Below are 13,758 nucleotides of genomic sequence, written 5' to 3'. Positions count from 1 at the left end.
CGGGGCCGCGGGCGGAGGACGGGCTGGGGACCCGAAGGTGACACCCGGGGACCTGGCGGTGGCTGCGGACGAGTTCGTGTTAATCTTCCATTTCTCCGGGACTCCAGTGACAGGGTAATGCCGCGTGCTGCCGTGTTACTGCCCGGTTTCAGCTCTTCAAGAGGGCAGCAGCAGCACCCTGCCCCTCACCAGCACCTAAGCAACGAGAAGGTGATAAGAGAAATTGTTTGTGAACCCCTCCGGTCTGGTGGTTCCCTTGAGAGGATGCTCGGTAGCCTCCCACCAGTGGTAACACTAACAATGCAACCAGCTGCTGGCCTTTGTGTGCACGTCTCACCCCCCCCTTCCTCCTGCTGGGCTCTTTTCCTCCTGCTTGCAGAGCCGTTGTAAACCCTGGGCACAGCACTCCAGTGCTTACATTTCCTCTGCTTTGGTTTGGTTTACGTTTATCTGTTGAGGATAAAATGTGCCTGGGAATGTGAAAGGGCCCTGCCTGGCCCCGGAGCCGGGAGCCCGGGCATTCCCAAACACCTGCTTTCTCACGCCTGTGCTTTCAAGTAAAAAAGGGACTCTACTCAGTAGCTGTGTTTCCAGAATGTAAATCTGAGAAATAAATTAGTAAGGCTGCATTGCATCCTCAAACGTGCAGTGAAAATCGGAATGTCCTGGGGAATATACTCTAGGCTGGATGAAGTCCAGGTTGTGCTGCACTGTTAGTCCTTCATTTTATTCCTCTAGGGTTTTGTACTTCCAACAGAAATGTGTGTTTTCACAGGGACATTAGTATCAAAATAAGCACATAAGGGTGCTTTGCCTGTCAGTGTTTTAAGAATAAAACTGCTAAAACTTGTGTAAGATCATTCAAGCTCCCTCGAGTGTCACTGAAGTGCACAGCATCATGTGCTCCAGTATATCCACACCAGGGTTTGGGGGAGAACTGGAAAACTGAAACCTGTGTTGTCTCTGCTGAACAGACCTTTCCTCCTGCAGTGTCAGAGGCAAACCAGCCACTTCAGCCAGCACTGAACCATCAATCAAAAGATGTTTTGTTGGTTTTTTTCCTTGTTCATATGAAAATTTTTTTAAGAAACTGAATGGTAATCACACCTTGAGTGTTCATTAAATCTTCTCATTAAAAAAAAACAACAAACAACCAACAGCAACAACAAAAGTCTATTCTTTTGCCCTGAAGGAAAGACTTCTGTAGCAGCTTAAACCAAGAGGTTAATACTTGGAATTTCTTCTTATACAGCTTTTACAGTTCCATATGACCTTAGCAGTCAAAAGGGCCTTTCTGATTTTATCTAGCAAAGTCACCACGTCCATTTATTTTGGATATTGACCTTACAACAATTAGTCATGCTTTATCATCTCTAAATCATTGAAGCTACAAAATAGAATACCTTGGATGATACAGCAAAAGTGAGCCACATCCTCAGATCTTTTCAGGCTGTTTCTTCACTCCTGCCCCTTACTGGGCAGCAGTCCTGGTCTAGATTGCAAGGCTATGATGTTACTGTACTGGGTTTCACCAGTAAACTCCATTATAATGTGCTTTTTACCTGATACTCAGTTTTGTCTCCAGAGCAGTGAACCCCCAGTGAGAAACTGGCAAGCTGCAAAAGGCATCTGTATCCTGAATGATGATGAATTTTTGCCTCTTGCCTTCTCCAGGATGCAGCAGCAGAAGGTTGCTGAGCTCTGCTGGGGCTGACCAAGGTAACACCATCCCGGAGGCTTTGGGGGTGACACATCTGAGAGGTGGAGAGAGCAGAGCCGGGGCTGAGGGCGCCATGGGAGCAAACACCTCCAGCAAGTCACCGCGCTGCAATGGCAGTGAAGAGGGTAAGAGCTTTTCCTGGTTGTTGTCTGGGACTGCAGAGTCCAGCAGTGCAGGGACTGTGATGTTTTCTATCTAAATATTGTTCCTTCAACCAGGGTTTACAAATACAACTCCTTCTTTCAGAATGCTGTTTCATGCTTATGCTTCAGTTGGTTCTTTACAGCAACTCTATTATCTTCCTTGGCATCTCTTAAACATAATTTGTCTGAGTTGGCATATCACATTATTTTTCTCTCTGAAGGACAAATGTTTTGGCTTTTTTGTTATTTTAGATGCCACCAGGCAGTGAAATGAGGCTTGTCAAATCTGTAGGTGTGGATTTGGGATGAAGAGCATGTGTTTGGTTCCTGATTTGGACACTGCAAATTTCAGTACTCTTTGGAAGTGCATGTCTGGACTGGCTCACTATGAAAACTGGGGATGGTAGGAAAGCTAACACAGAGAGAGGTTAAAATGTGATTGTACCTAGTTTGAGAGCCTTAAGTAAAAAGTATGCAGTTTAGCTTTCTTACAACCATACCAGTTACAGACCTGTGTTTAAAATGCTAAAGAATACATTAATACTAAAAGACAAGGAGGCCAAGGGTGTTAACACATTCAGGAAAGCAATTCCTGGCAAAAGACAATAGAAGTAGAGGGTGTTTACATGCAAAATCTGGCTGCCAGCTTAACTCCTCTGAGTTTACAGCTGTTCCAGATGTCAGCATCTGGCTGGACCTCTGCACTTGGTGTCTGCCCCCTCTCACAGTGCCCTGTGCTGGGACCCCAGTCCCCGCCCCCCCGGCAGCTGCCCCCCCCGGGCAGGCACAGGGGGCTGCTTGCCCCTCTCACCTTCCCTGCAGGCCATCAGCATCCTCACTCACTGTTATTCCACCTTTGAAAAAGGGCTTCTGTGCCTAAAAGCTGGTCTTTTTTCCACACACTAAAGCTGGAAACCCTAAACTGCTTTGGCTGATTGTGGCCCCCCACCTGAAAAGATAACAGCAATGAGATGAACAACTTGTTTAATTTACTGTGCCTGTTCTAAAATATCATTGAGAATGGGTTACCCAGCAGGTATTACCCTCCTGGTCAGGTGTGCAGTGCCTGTTTTCAGCCATGTTTTTGGAGGAAGCTTGGGCATGGGCAGTGGGGTGTACAGCTGAGGCAGTTTGGTAACCTTGATGCATCATGCTTCTGTTGAATGAAACCCACGCTGCCTGGTTATTTTATTTGGAGAAACCATGCACTTTGTCAAATAAATAAATAAACTCCACAAACCACTAGCAAAGTTGAGTACACTTCCCTAAAGTTGTGTGGTGGCAATGATTTAGTGCGTGTCTGCCCTGTTATCCTGGTCTTAGCTCAGAGGCAGGACATGTCCCAGGGAAAAAGGGTTTATTCTGACCTCTATTACAGGTCTGTGGATGTGTCAGTGATTAGCAGCAGCTTCCTTGCCTGCAATCTCATCTGTTAAAAAGCTTTGGGTACAAACGCCTCTTGCTTTCTGTGCCATTCACTTCAATTAATGAAGAAAGTGGCAGAAGACAATTATGTTGAGAGCTGCACTTTCCAAGCCAGGCTGTGGCCTCAGAACGTGAAGAGGGAAAGCTTTGCAGCCTGAAGGCCAAGTTGCTGGCACAGCAGCGTGTCTGTGCAAACAGACCTGCACACTGGTGTGCCTGTTGGCTCCCCCAATGACTGGACACTTGGTGTGTGGGTCCAGGACTGGCATTAGCATTTATGTCTTCACAAAGTACAAACATCTAATGCACTAAACTTTGCTTTTGGTTTCAGTAGGAATAAGATGAGACTTTCATGTTTAATGGGTAGGGCAGAGTAAAAATATTCTCTGGATGGTTTCTTGCCTTATTTGCCATGGAAAAAGGCTGAACGAGGGAAATTGTGTTTGTCACTGAGCTGGAAAGAAAAAAAGTCTGTTAAACACCAAGTTCAAACAGCACCCATGTCTCCAAAAGCAACAGGAAGTTGCTAAGTTTCCCTAGGTTTTCTCAGTTCTTATGGACAAAAAGTAGAAATTATGCAATATCCTCAAATGGTTGCTCAGCCATTAATATTTGAATGTTTGCTCTTTCTTGCAGTCACCTTTGATAATTTTGAAATTCTACGAGCTATTGGAAAGGGCAGCTTTGGAAAAGTGAGTATTTGTTGAACTAATCACCCTTTGGACATCTGGAAATGTAACTGAGAAATGGGCGAATTAGAGGCTCACATGAGAGTAAAGAAATAAACTCTGCATTGTCTGGGAGCTTTGACCTGAGTTTCAACTCCTGGTAATCAAGAAAGAATCAGAGCCTGGTTCCTCATCTGTTCCATAGCTACAAATTATATTACAGGAGATTAAAATGGGATACTGGTAAACCAAATGAGCTGAATTTCATTATGTTTCTGAATAAGCATTTTCTAAGGTTCCCCAGTGAAGCAACACTGAGCATCATGATGGATCTTTAATAAGGAGCTACAGTCAACATGAAGGGCCTGGCAGGTTTTTTCAGGGGACATTTCTCTGTGAAACAAAGTGTCTGTTATTAAGCATCAGGTTACTGTCATAGGTTGGTTTTATTTTTATGCTGTTAGAGGATTCCACACTTCTATGCCCTGATAGAATTCTAGAAGGTCATTTGCCTTTTCACATCAGGGCACACTCATGCCAGAAAAGGAGTGTGCCTTGGGTGCAGAGTACAACAAAGATGTCTAGACACAGGGAAATATTTAGCAGCAGAAGAAAAAGATTTACTGAAATTTTGCAAATTCATCTGAAACTCATAAACTGTTGTGGAAAAAAAAATCTGAAAAATCAGTGTGCTGTTTTTTGCTCTTACAAACTCTGAGTCGTTCATTGAAGCACCATTTAGTTCTAAATTTTATTAAATATAACTCTAGGAAAGGTTAAAATTCAAACCCTCATACCCCTCCAACAAAGCCCAAGGTTCTTTGTGAGCTGAATGAACTTTATGAGGATTGGGGAGATCAGGTCCTGCTCCCCAGTTTCTAACCTGTAGTTCTGTGGTGGAAAGGACTCTTTCAAACAGTAACTGGTGTGGAAGGGATGGACATGACCAAGATTAGCTACTGCTGTTACAGAAAATGTTGACTTATCTGCAATTCACTATCTCCTGCCTTTGTGGTGATAAATTCCTTCCCCTCACCCTTCCCCCAGAAAAATTTATTCTTTGGCTGAAAACTGGGTGAGGTATTTACTGGCGATGTCCAGGGCTGCAGTGTCAGTGCAGGGAGCTGTGAGTTGGCAGTGTGGGCTTTGCCCAAGCCACTGGAGAATGCTCCTGGGACTGTTTTACCTGCCAGAATTCACTGACAAATCATCTCTGATTTATCCCTTCATTTGCTCCCTTAGGTCTGTGTTGTGCAAAAGAACGACACCAAGAAGATGTATGCCATGAAATACATGAATAAACAGAAGTGTGTGGAGCGTAATGAAGTGAGAAATGTTTTCAAGGAGCTGCAGATCATGCAGGGTCTGGAACACCCTTTCCTAGTCAATTTATGGTAAGATGCTGATGAGTGCTAAGGACACACTGCTACCTCCCCCTTCTTTAATTCAGCATGTTTTCCTGCAGTGGGGCAGTATAAAGAAATTTTAAATAAGACTGTTACTGTTAGAGTCTGCAAGGTTAATTTTATTAGGACACCAATAACATCTCATGTGCTGTGGTCTCACACACACCACATGATCTAATGGCCAGTATCCTATAGTTATAGGTTCCCTCTGGGGTAGTGGGTAAATTTACTGGATATTGGATTAATTTTTAGAATGAGGTAGAACTTAGCAAAGCTGAAAACAAACATGAGGCTAAACCACACTGAAGATACCAAATCTTTGAATAACTTTGTGTTCCTTTTTGAAACATCCTGTAACTTGAGTGCTGTCAGGTGAGCTCTCATTATTTTGTTGCTGCTGTTCTAACTAGGATTTGAGTGAGAACCACGCAGCGAGACCTCCCAGAGCTTTGGACATATCTCCACACTTCGCTTTCCTACCTGCAGGAGTCCCAGACAAAACTCACTCAGCAGCTGAGAACTAAACAGCATATGCAGATGTGCAGACCTGTACAGAGCAAATAGTCTGATTTTGCCCCCCTTCTGCTCCTGTCAGGTCCCCCTGCCCTCAGGTACAGCTGTTAGCAATCCTGCCCTCTGAGCGATACCAGACCTCGGGCTTGGTGTGGGGCAGAATTCTAGTTCCTGGTGCTGCTCATCCCACCGAGAAGCTGGTGTCAGGGGAAGGAAAAATCCATGAGAAAAAAGCTCCTTGCTGATCGTTAGACTATCTCAAAGGGACACTTGGTAAACAGTGACATCAAACGAGGTCACCTAAAGAGCAACAGCAGAAGCAGCTGCATCCCCTGTGGTGTTGAGCAAACGGGTCTGTGGACAGGCTGGAGCCAGAGCCCAGGTCTGTGCCTCGGAGCAGCCCACAGGCTGGGGCTCTGGCAGGGCTGTGCCTAACTTGGGGCTCCTCTCTACACTGCTCCTGGAGTCACTTCCCTGGGCTGCTTGGAGAAGACAAAATGTCCATCTTGAAGAGCTGAGTGTGAGCCCCAAGAGTGGCAGTGTTTATCCAGGGCTTCCAGCTGGATTTCCACTGTGATACTGAGTATTTGAGTACTCCCAGAGCTACTCTATGTCCCTTTATGATCTGTCTTTTTTTTATATATTGCCATCCTTGAAAAGTGCTTCTGCCATTTCAGGTACTCATTCCAGGATGAAGAAGATATGTTTATGGTTGTAGACCTGCTGCTTGGGGGGGACCTGCGTTACCACCTCCGGCAAAACGTGCGGTTCCAAGAAGGCACCGTGAAACTCTTCATCTGTGAGCTGGTGCTGGCCCTCGACTACCTCCAGAGCAGGCACATCATCCACAGGTCAGCTGGGGTCCTCAGGGGTGGACCCATGCTTGTAGACTGCAGCAGGGGCAGACTGGTTCCTCTTTGACATGAAAAGACACGTAGAAGCTTAAGAGCTAAACAAAATATTCTGCCACATACATTTGTTTTTGTGTAAAACTCCAGGGCTTCCCTGAGAAAAGTGCTTCACATACAACAGGAAGCATGTTATTTCTCCCCTGGGATAACTGTGATATAGAGTTATTTGGTTTGTTTGGTGATCCTGCAAAATGTTGTCTCTAATAGGTTTAATCAGCTGTAGCTCATTAATATCCATCCTGGTCCAGGGAGGGTAGGCATCAGCATTCTGAATTCCTCTGCTGTCACCCTCCAAGGTGTCTCCCTTTTGCTCCCCTCTCTGTAGCACAACTAGAAACCAGGAATGGGACCAAACCCAGTTTTTTTCTCTGTGAGGTTAAATCCCTTTCTAAAAGTAGCGAGAGTTTCTTTTTGGACACCAAGATTTTTCACAGCCACTGGAAAGATATTTGAGCTCTTCCAAGACATCCAAAGACCTGCTAAATAGCAGAGGAGGCAGAGTTTTTCCCTGGCTGAGAGGCAGGTTTGGCTCCAGGAGGAGGGGTATGCAGCTGGTTCCTCCTGGTGTGCCAGGTGATGCAAACCTTGGGGGTCCAAGGGGCTTGGCTGCTGTTTCTAAGATGGGGAAGCAGAAAGGCTGATGTTTGTGTGTCCTATGCAGCTGGGGAGAGCCCAGAGAGGTTTTGCCCTGCTTTGGTTGGAGTCAGACCTCTTGGGGTTAGCTCCTGCTTTCTCAGGAGTCTCACCTTTCCTGTTGCTTGTTTTGTTTTATACCTGCATAGATTTCCACTCTGATACACCTGATCTAGGCAGGCAGGACAGCCCAGCTGCCCCGCTCAGGCTCCAGCAGCCACTGCTGTGCTCTGGGAGACAAAGCTGGCAGTGACAGGGACATGGCACTGTCCCTCTGTGCCCAGCACCTGCTCCCCAGCACCAAATAATGGATGAGCATGAATTAAACATGGAGCAATACTGCCTTGGCTGTCTCTGTCCTGGGCAGTGAGGGGTAAATCCTCACACTGTTGGCCTGGCCTGAACAAACTGGGTGGGACACAGGAGTGAGGGAAGCAGAAGGAAGAAATCCTTCTCTGTCAGTGATGTCTTGCAGTTAGTAGCTGTGTTTATAGGACTACTTGGCTGGAGGTTCTCATGTTTCAATGCTGTGAGAATGAGTCTGCATGAGGAGACTGTTCCTTGCAGTGATGGAAGCTGGGACAGCCAAGGGAGCACAGGGTGTCCCACTGTGGCTGCAGGTTGGGGCAGGTACCAGGGGAACAGCCCAGGGGTTATTTGTAAATACAGGTGGGAGGAGCTCAAGTTTAGGCTGCAATGCTTGTGGGTTTAAGGTGAATTAAGTACAAAAAAACATGTATGGCAGCCTACAAAACTTGCAAGTGATTTAATTAACACTGTAGTGCAAGTTGCTTAATTAACACTGCAACCCAGTGGGACATTGTTGGACTGATAAAGTGACTCAGCTGAGGCAGTGACACTGCAGCACCTGTAGCAGGAACATCAGGAGACAGGCAAGGGATTGCTGATTGTCTGAACAAAGCTGTGCAGAGACAGCAAATGCAGATTGATGGCTGGATTATTTCCTACCTACAGGTAGAAGAGTAGAAAATAGCTGTTAATTTCACTGGGTTTTATAGCCCACTGGAGGTAGTTTTGGTGGGAAGATGCCAGAAAACTACAAGCTATTGAAAAATAATTAGATACATTGTCCTTTCTTCATTCCAGATGGCTTAGTGAATTCAAACTTTTTCTTAGTGATTGCATTTTTAAAGATAAAACCCTAAACCCCCTCATTTCTTCCCTTTGAAGACCTGGCAGGAGCATCAGGCTGGTGCCAGGTTGTTGTCTGTGCTCCTGCCGTGTGTGTGAGTCTCCCCATGGGACATTCCAGCACCAGGTGCCTGGCTCAGGCTGGTGGGAGTGAATGGGACTGCTGTAATTAGCTCATTAAAAACAGGTAATGTCTTGTAGAGTCACTCGGGTGGATACAGTAGGCATATCAGGTGTCTCCCTTCAATGGAGAGTATTTCCCTGCAGCATTGCCACAGGTATTATTATTTTGTTCTGGGGTTTGGTTTGGTTTTGTTTTATTCTGGAACAAAACCTGCAGGGAACCCATTTGTTTCAAGAACAAAGATGTTAAAATAATTTCTTTTTTACTGAGTAAAAGAAGAAGACCTGTCAATATAGTATTGAAACTGACCAAAGAGCAAAAGGAGGGAAAAGATAAGAAGCTCTAACATGGTAGGTGGACTGCCTGGGTGTAGCCAGACCCAACAGCAGCAGCCCTCACAGCCCTGCACCACCACTGCTGCCCTTGCTGTTCCATTAGTCTGCCTCCTGTGCTCAATTCAAGTCCTGCAGAAATAATAGAGCCCCAGCAAAGACACCTTCTGGGACATGACATTTCTGGAAGTGTGTCCCCCAGAGCCTGGGCTTTCCTCAGGTGTCTGCAGCTGCCTCTCATGTCACTTTTCCAGGCTAATGGCTGTCTCTCCTTCTCTACCTTTTTTCTTAGAGACATCAAGCCTGACAACATTCTACTGGATGAACATGGTAAGTACCAGCTGGTTTGTAGTTGTTCGTAAAAGCAGAGGCAGAAACAGGGCAACCACTTTACAGTTCAGGTGTGGTTTTACTCTCCTTGTGCTCCTTTCTGTCCTGCAGTTCAGATAGGAATGGAACTGTCCTTTCCTGCTGTGGTTGCTGCCTTTTGCTTTGGAGCAGCAGCAGCGTGTTCCTGTGGGGCTGCCCTGGTGCTGGGGGTGCCTCAGAGCTGGACCAACACCTCCTCTGACCAGCCCTGATGGTGTCCCCACAAGGGACAACACATCTTGTGCTGCTGTTCTCAGTTGCTGACCAGACCTTATTTTAAGATCTTCTTGGCTCTTGCTTGAAACATACTCAAAATGTAATTATTTGAATGGAAATGCTCATGAAATTGCAGGCTGGGTATAAAGTCTGCTCACAAACAGAAGGAATTATTGTTAAATAGATAATCTTCATTCAGACTTTTTTCTTTGAGCATTTGACATTGGGAGGAACCTCTGAAGAGGATTTGTGCTGGGTATAAGTGTTGCTATCAATTCTTCTTTAGCCTTTTTCTCAGGGAAAACTCTATTTTTGCATTATTCTCTAGACACATTTTTTTCTACCATCAAAGCTCTCACAGTGAAGCATTGTCTGATATTTACTAGCCTTTAACTCATTAAAAAAACACTTCATCATGTATTTTTGGCAAATCCATGTAACTGGCTTTGTGAGGAATCTTCATTAGCAGCTACAGCCAGGCACTCAGAGAGAGGCAGTGCAGGGACCAGGCAGATCTGAATCCATTCTCACCTCAGGGGCTGTAACAGAGATGCTGAAGCTCACAAGGAGCCACAGTGTCTCTTATGGGTGACTAAGGTTGCCTGGCAGCATCCAAGCTCAGACTCTCCTCATTTTGCATGTGACCTCTAATTTCAAAGTGCTAATTATTTATTTAGGAGCTGTCAGCAAAGCTGCTGTTGCCTCCAAGTGCAGCAGCCTTTCCTGCCCCACTGGGTCCTGCCCCATGGGCAGAGCACTGCAGAGGGACCAGCCTCTGCATAGGACAGGGTGATAAGAGTCACTCAACAGGGGAGCTGGGAGCACTAGAGCTACAGAAATGTAGGTCAGCATCCTCTAGGAAGGAAAAAACACAGGGAAAAAAACCTCTGCTTGTCTCTGCAGTTGCCTTCAGCTCAGCAGGATATAACCTGCAAACTTGTATAATAACAGTGCAATTTGGGCTCATTTTTGAGCCCATTCTCTGCTTGCTGAGATGTTTTAACTGTCTGTTGCAGAGGAGTTGGTTATTTTCTGTGGATGTGCCCTTGACTTCAGTGTCCTTCTGACTATGGCATAGTATTTCTTTTCTTGATCTCTGGCAACAAAGGTGTGATGCACACAGAAAGCACTGGGCACACAGAGTTCAGCATTTTCTTGCCCCCAGAGCAACTGTTATCATTGTATATTTATCTATATTTACCCTAGTAGATGGTGCTTGTTTTTCAGTGTTTCTTTCCTCACTCCCCTCCCTTCACCAGGCTTCCACAACTGTGATCACAAAGCATATGCTATCTGATAACATCAACTTTTTAGCATGTTCTTGACTGAGATGAGACCCCTGAGAGTATGAAGCACCTGGAAACCATCATTTATCAGACTTCAGTCCTTCCTTTTCAGACTCTTCTTGCCCTTCAGCCCATCTTCCTTCCCAGCTGTGACTCCTTCACCCTTCCAGACTCACATACTGAAGGTGCCCACGTCTGTCACACTGCAGTGCCCTCTTGGCTGGTGTTGATCTCCAATGAGGCTGCAGGATGTGCACATCATCTGGTCTTTGTGTGTGGGGATGGTCCAGTTTCTGATGGTACAACTGCCTCTCATGATGCCACACATGAAATGTTGTCCTGCTCCCAACTGTCCTGACTTTAACATGCCCCTCATGCATTTGCCTCTGCCACCCTGGGCAGTGACATTCTGTATTACCATATCAATTTCAGCTAAGAAATTGAAGTGAGCTAGAAACAAAGTGGAATATCAGGCAAATGTCTTTCTGGGCAATAAATAAAGCAGTTGTTCAAAGATCTGGCTCAGGTCCCACAATGAAAAATCCTCAGCAGATGACCACCTCCAACAGTCATTCCAAGCTCAAAAGTGATTTTCCTCTTTAATGATGAGTCTATTGATTTGGCTCAAAGACAGCACAGCTCACCTGGGAATAAAATAATATAACAGATGGTAGTTTCCAGGAATTGTGACTCATTCATCAGGAGATTTTGGCGAGGTCATTTGTCTAATAAAATTGAAGAAAAGCTCAGTTTTAACTCCAGTAAGACCAATAGGCTTTTTGCAAGAGCCCTGTAATAGCTTTGCTCAGTATTATTTCTTGTACTGCTGCTGGAAGGTTCTCGAGGGCAGCACTAAAATGGGTGAGTTTGTGCCAATGCAGGCACAGCACTGGGAGGCCATTTGTTCTCTCGTCTCAGGTGAAGGAAGCTACAGCACCATTTGCCCAACAGCCTGTCTATTCCACAGCTCCTGACATCTCTAGCTTCATCTTCTTTAAAATATTCTTAGTCAAATCTGCAGAAGCCTTATACTCTTTGCACAAAAGATGCTCCAGAAAGGTGAAGGAATCACACAGTAGAGGTGCTGAATATAATAAGAAAATTCTTTCCCTTAATGCAGAACCAAAGGCTTGACCTGAAGTGCCAGTTTGGGGCAGTCAGGATGAGCCTGGGGAGGGATGTGGTACCTGCAGCACTGCCTGGCTGAGCTGTTTCCACACTGGCTACAGCTGGAGATGCTGAGCAGCTGGGAAAACACCAGCCTTGAAGTTTGACCCTAAAGCCCAGCAGCAGCATCCCATGCTTCCCTCTTGGCTACCAGCAGCTGCTGTCTGGTGGTCCAGTCCACCCCAGCTCTAACCTCCAGTCCCTGTTCAGCCAACTTGAACTGTGCAGAGCCCTGGGCCTCCTTGGCTTGATGTGGGGATTTTCCCAAGTGGGCTAGTGATTTATTTGAAGTGAATAATTTAAAGGATGCATCCAGAGAAAGGCTTGTGCTTGGAATATCAAATTCTTAGTAAGCCTTTATGATTCATATTTATGAAAACAGCTCCCTACAAAGTGGCCTGAGAGCTAGAGATGAAAGAAAAGAAACAGAAGGACACAGAGCACGTAACCAGGAAAGGCAGCTGCGGGTCACTCTTCCTCCCAAGTGCTGCCTTGGACACTGGGTCTCTGGTAGCAGGAGGGCCCTGTGCACCTGACCCATGCTCTCCCAGCAGCTCTCCAGAGGGGCCCCAGGTTTTCCTTTTTTCCTTCAAACCCCCACCTACAAGCACTGCAGTTTTGATACCTGTGCTTTGGTGGCACTGGCAGCCCAGAAAGTGTGGAGACAGGTCCAACCCCAGCACAGCAGACAAACTCCACCCTGATAACAGATGTAGAGGCACAATTGTAATCATTTACAGAAATGTTTCAAAGCATCCATGCATGACATCAGAAGTTCATCACCAAAGCATCAACTTTCAGACTTTTGATATAGGGGATTTTTTTTCTGGTGAGGAAAGTTCAGTTCTCTTTCACCCAAAATTTAGAAAGAATCAAAATAATCACTATTGAATGACTACTTGGAGAACTCCCAAGATTTTTGCTCCCCAAAGGGTAAAAAGAGAGTATTTGCTGTAACAAGATACATCAGTGACCAGCCTGCAGGCAGGAATATTTTTATCAATTCTCCCACCAGAATTCCTTTTTTCCTGGAGATTCCTTTCCATAGAATAATTTAGTTTATGTTTCTGATTCAAAGCTGCTCCTCGTGTGAAATTAAAGCAGATCAAGTTATGCATTAACCACTGTTTTTCAGGACACGTGCACATCACTGATTTCAACATTGCCACGATGCTGACCAAGGAAGCACAAGTCACCACGATCGCTGGCACGAAGCCGTACATGGGTAAGAGCTGCTGCTGGTTGGTGTCCTTGCATTGCCAGCTGATGGGCTTGATTTGGCAGCTGTGCTGGGATACAGGTGAAGTCCTTCCTGATGAAAGTTTGAGCTCTTTTGTTGCTGGTGTGTAATACAGTGCCTGCTCCGGCTTGTGGTGGAGCTGTGGGGCAGCCTGGCCCTGTCCCCCAGGGCACCTCATGGCGCTGGGCAGTGTGCTCAGGTCTGCCGAGGGCACACACAGGCCAGGCCTCTGCAGACACGGGATTGGTGCCATTATGCCACACTGTACTGCATTCTTTTGGTTATAAGATAAGATAGCTCCACTCCTGAGATCTCGGAGCACTTCACAAGCAGCAGTCATGCCCTGTAGCAAGGGTGAGATGCTCTTGCTACCCTTGAGAAGGAAAATGAAGCAGAAGGACTTGCATTTGTTCCTTCACTGCACTAGCACAATTCTTACACTGCTGCACTGCT

General features: G+C 45.9%; 1 protein-coding gene across 1 annotated transcript in view; it reads left to right on the top strand.

Moving 5' to 3' along the window:
* Positions 1 to 1,763: 1,763 nt before the first annotated feature.
* Positions 1,764 to 13,758, top strand: part of STK32A (serine/threonine kinase 32A) — a 19,535-nt gene continuing 7,540 nt past the window's right edge. Inside the window, exons 1-6 of the mRNA XM_009993483.1 lie at positions 1,764 to 1,845; positions 3,925 to 3,980; positions 5,199 to 5,350; positions 6,553 to 6,726; positions 9,320 to 9,357; positions 13,201 to 13,290. Coding sequence (XP_009991785.1) covers positions 1,794 to 1,845; positions 3,925 to 3,980; positions 5,199 to 5,350; positions 6,553 to 6,726; positions 9,320 to 9,357; positions 13,201 to 13,290 — 562 coding nt within the window. The 5' untranslated portion in view covers positions 1,764 to 1,793. The remainder of the gene's footprint in view (positions 1,846 to 3,924; positions 3,981 to 5,198; positions 5,351 to 6,552; positions 6,727 to 9,319; positions 9,358 to 13,200; positions 13,291 to 13,758) is intronic.

Source organism: Chaetura pelagica, unplaced genomic scaffold (genome assembly GCF_000747805.2).
Source record: "Chaetura pelagica isolate M959 unplaced genomic scaffold, ChaPel_1.0 scaffold543, whole genome shotgun sequence".
Taxonomy (NCBI): Eukaryota; Metazoa; Chordata; class Aves; order Apodiformes; family Apodidae; genus Chaetura; species Chaetura pelagica.
This window is presented reverse-complemented; position numbering and strand designations above follow the sequence as displayed.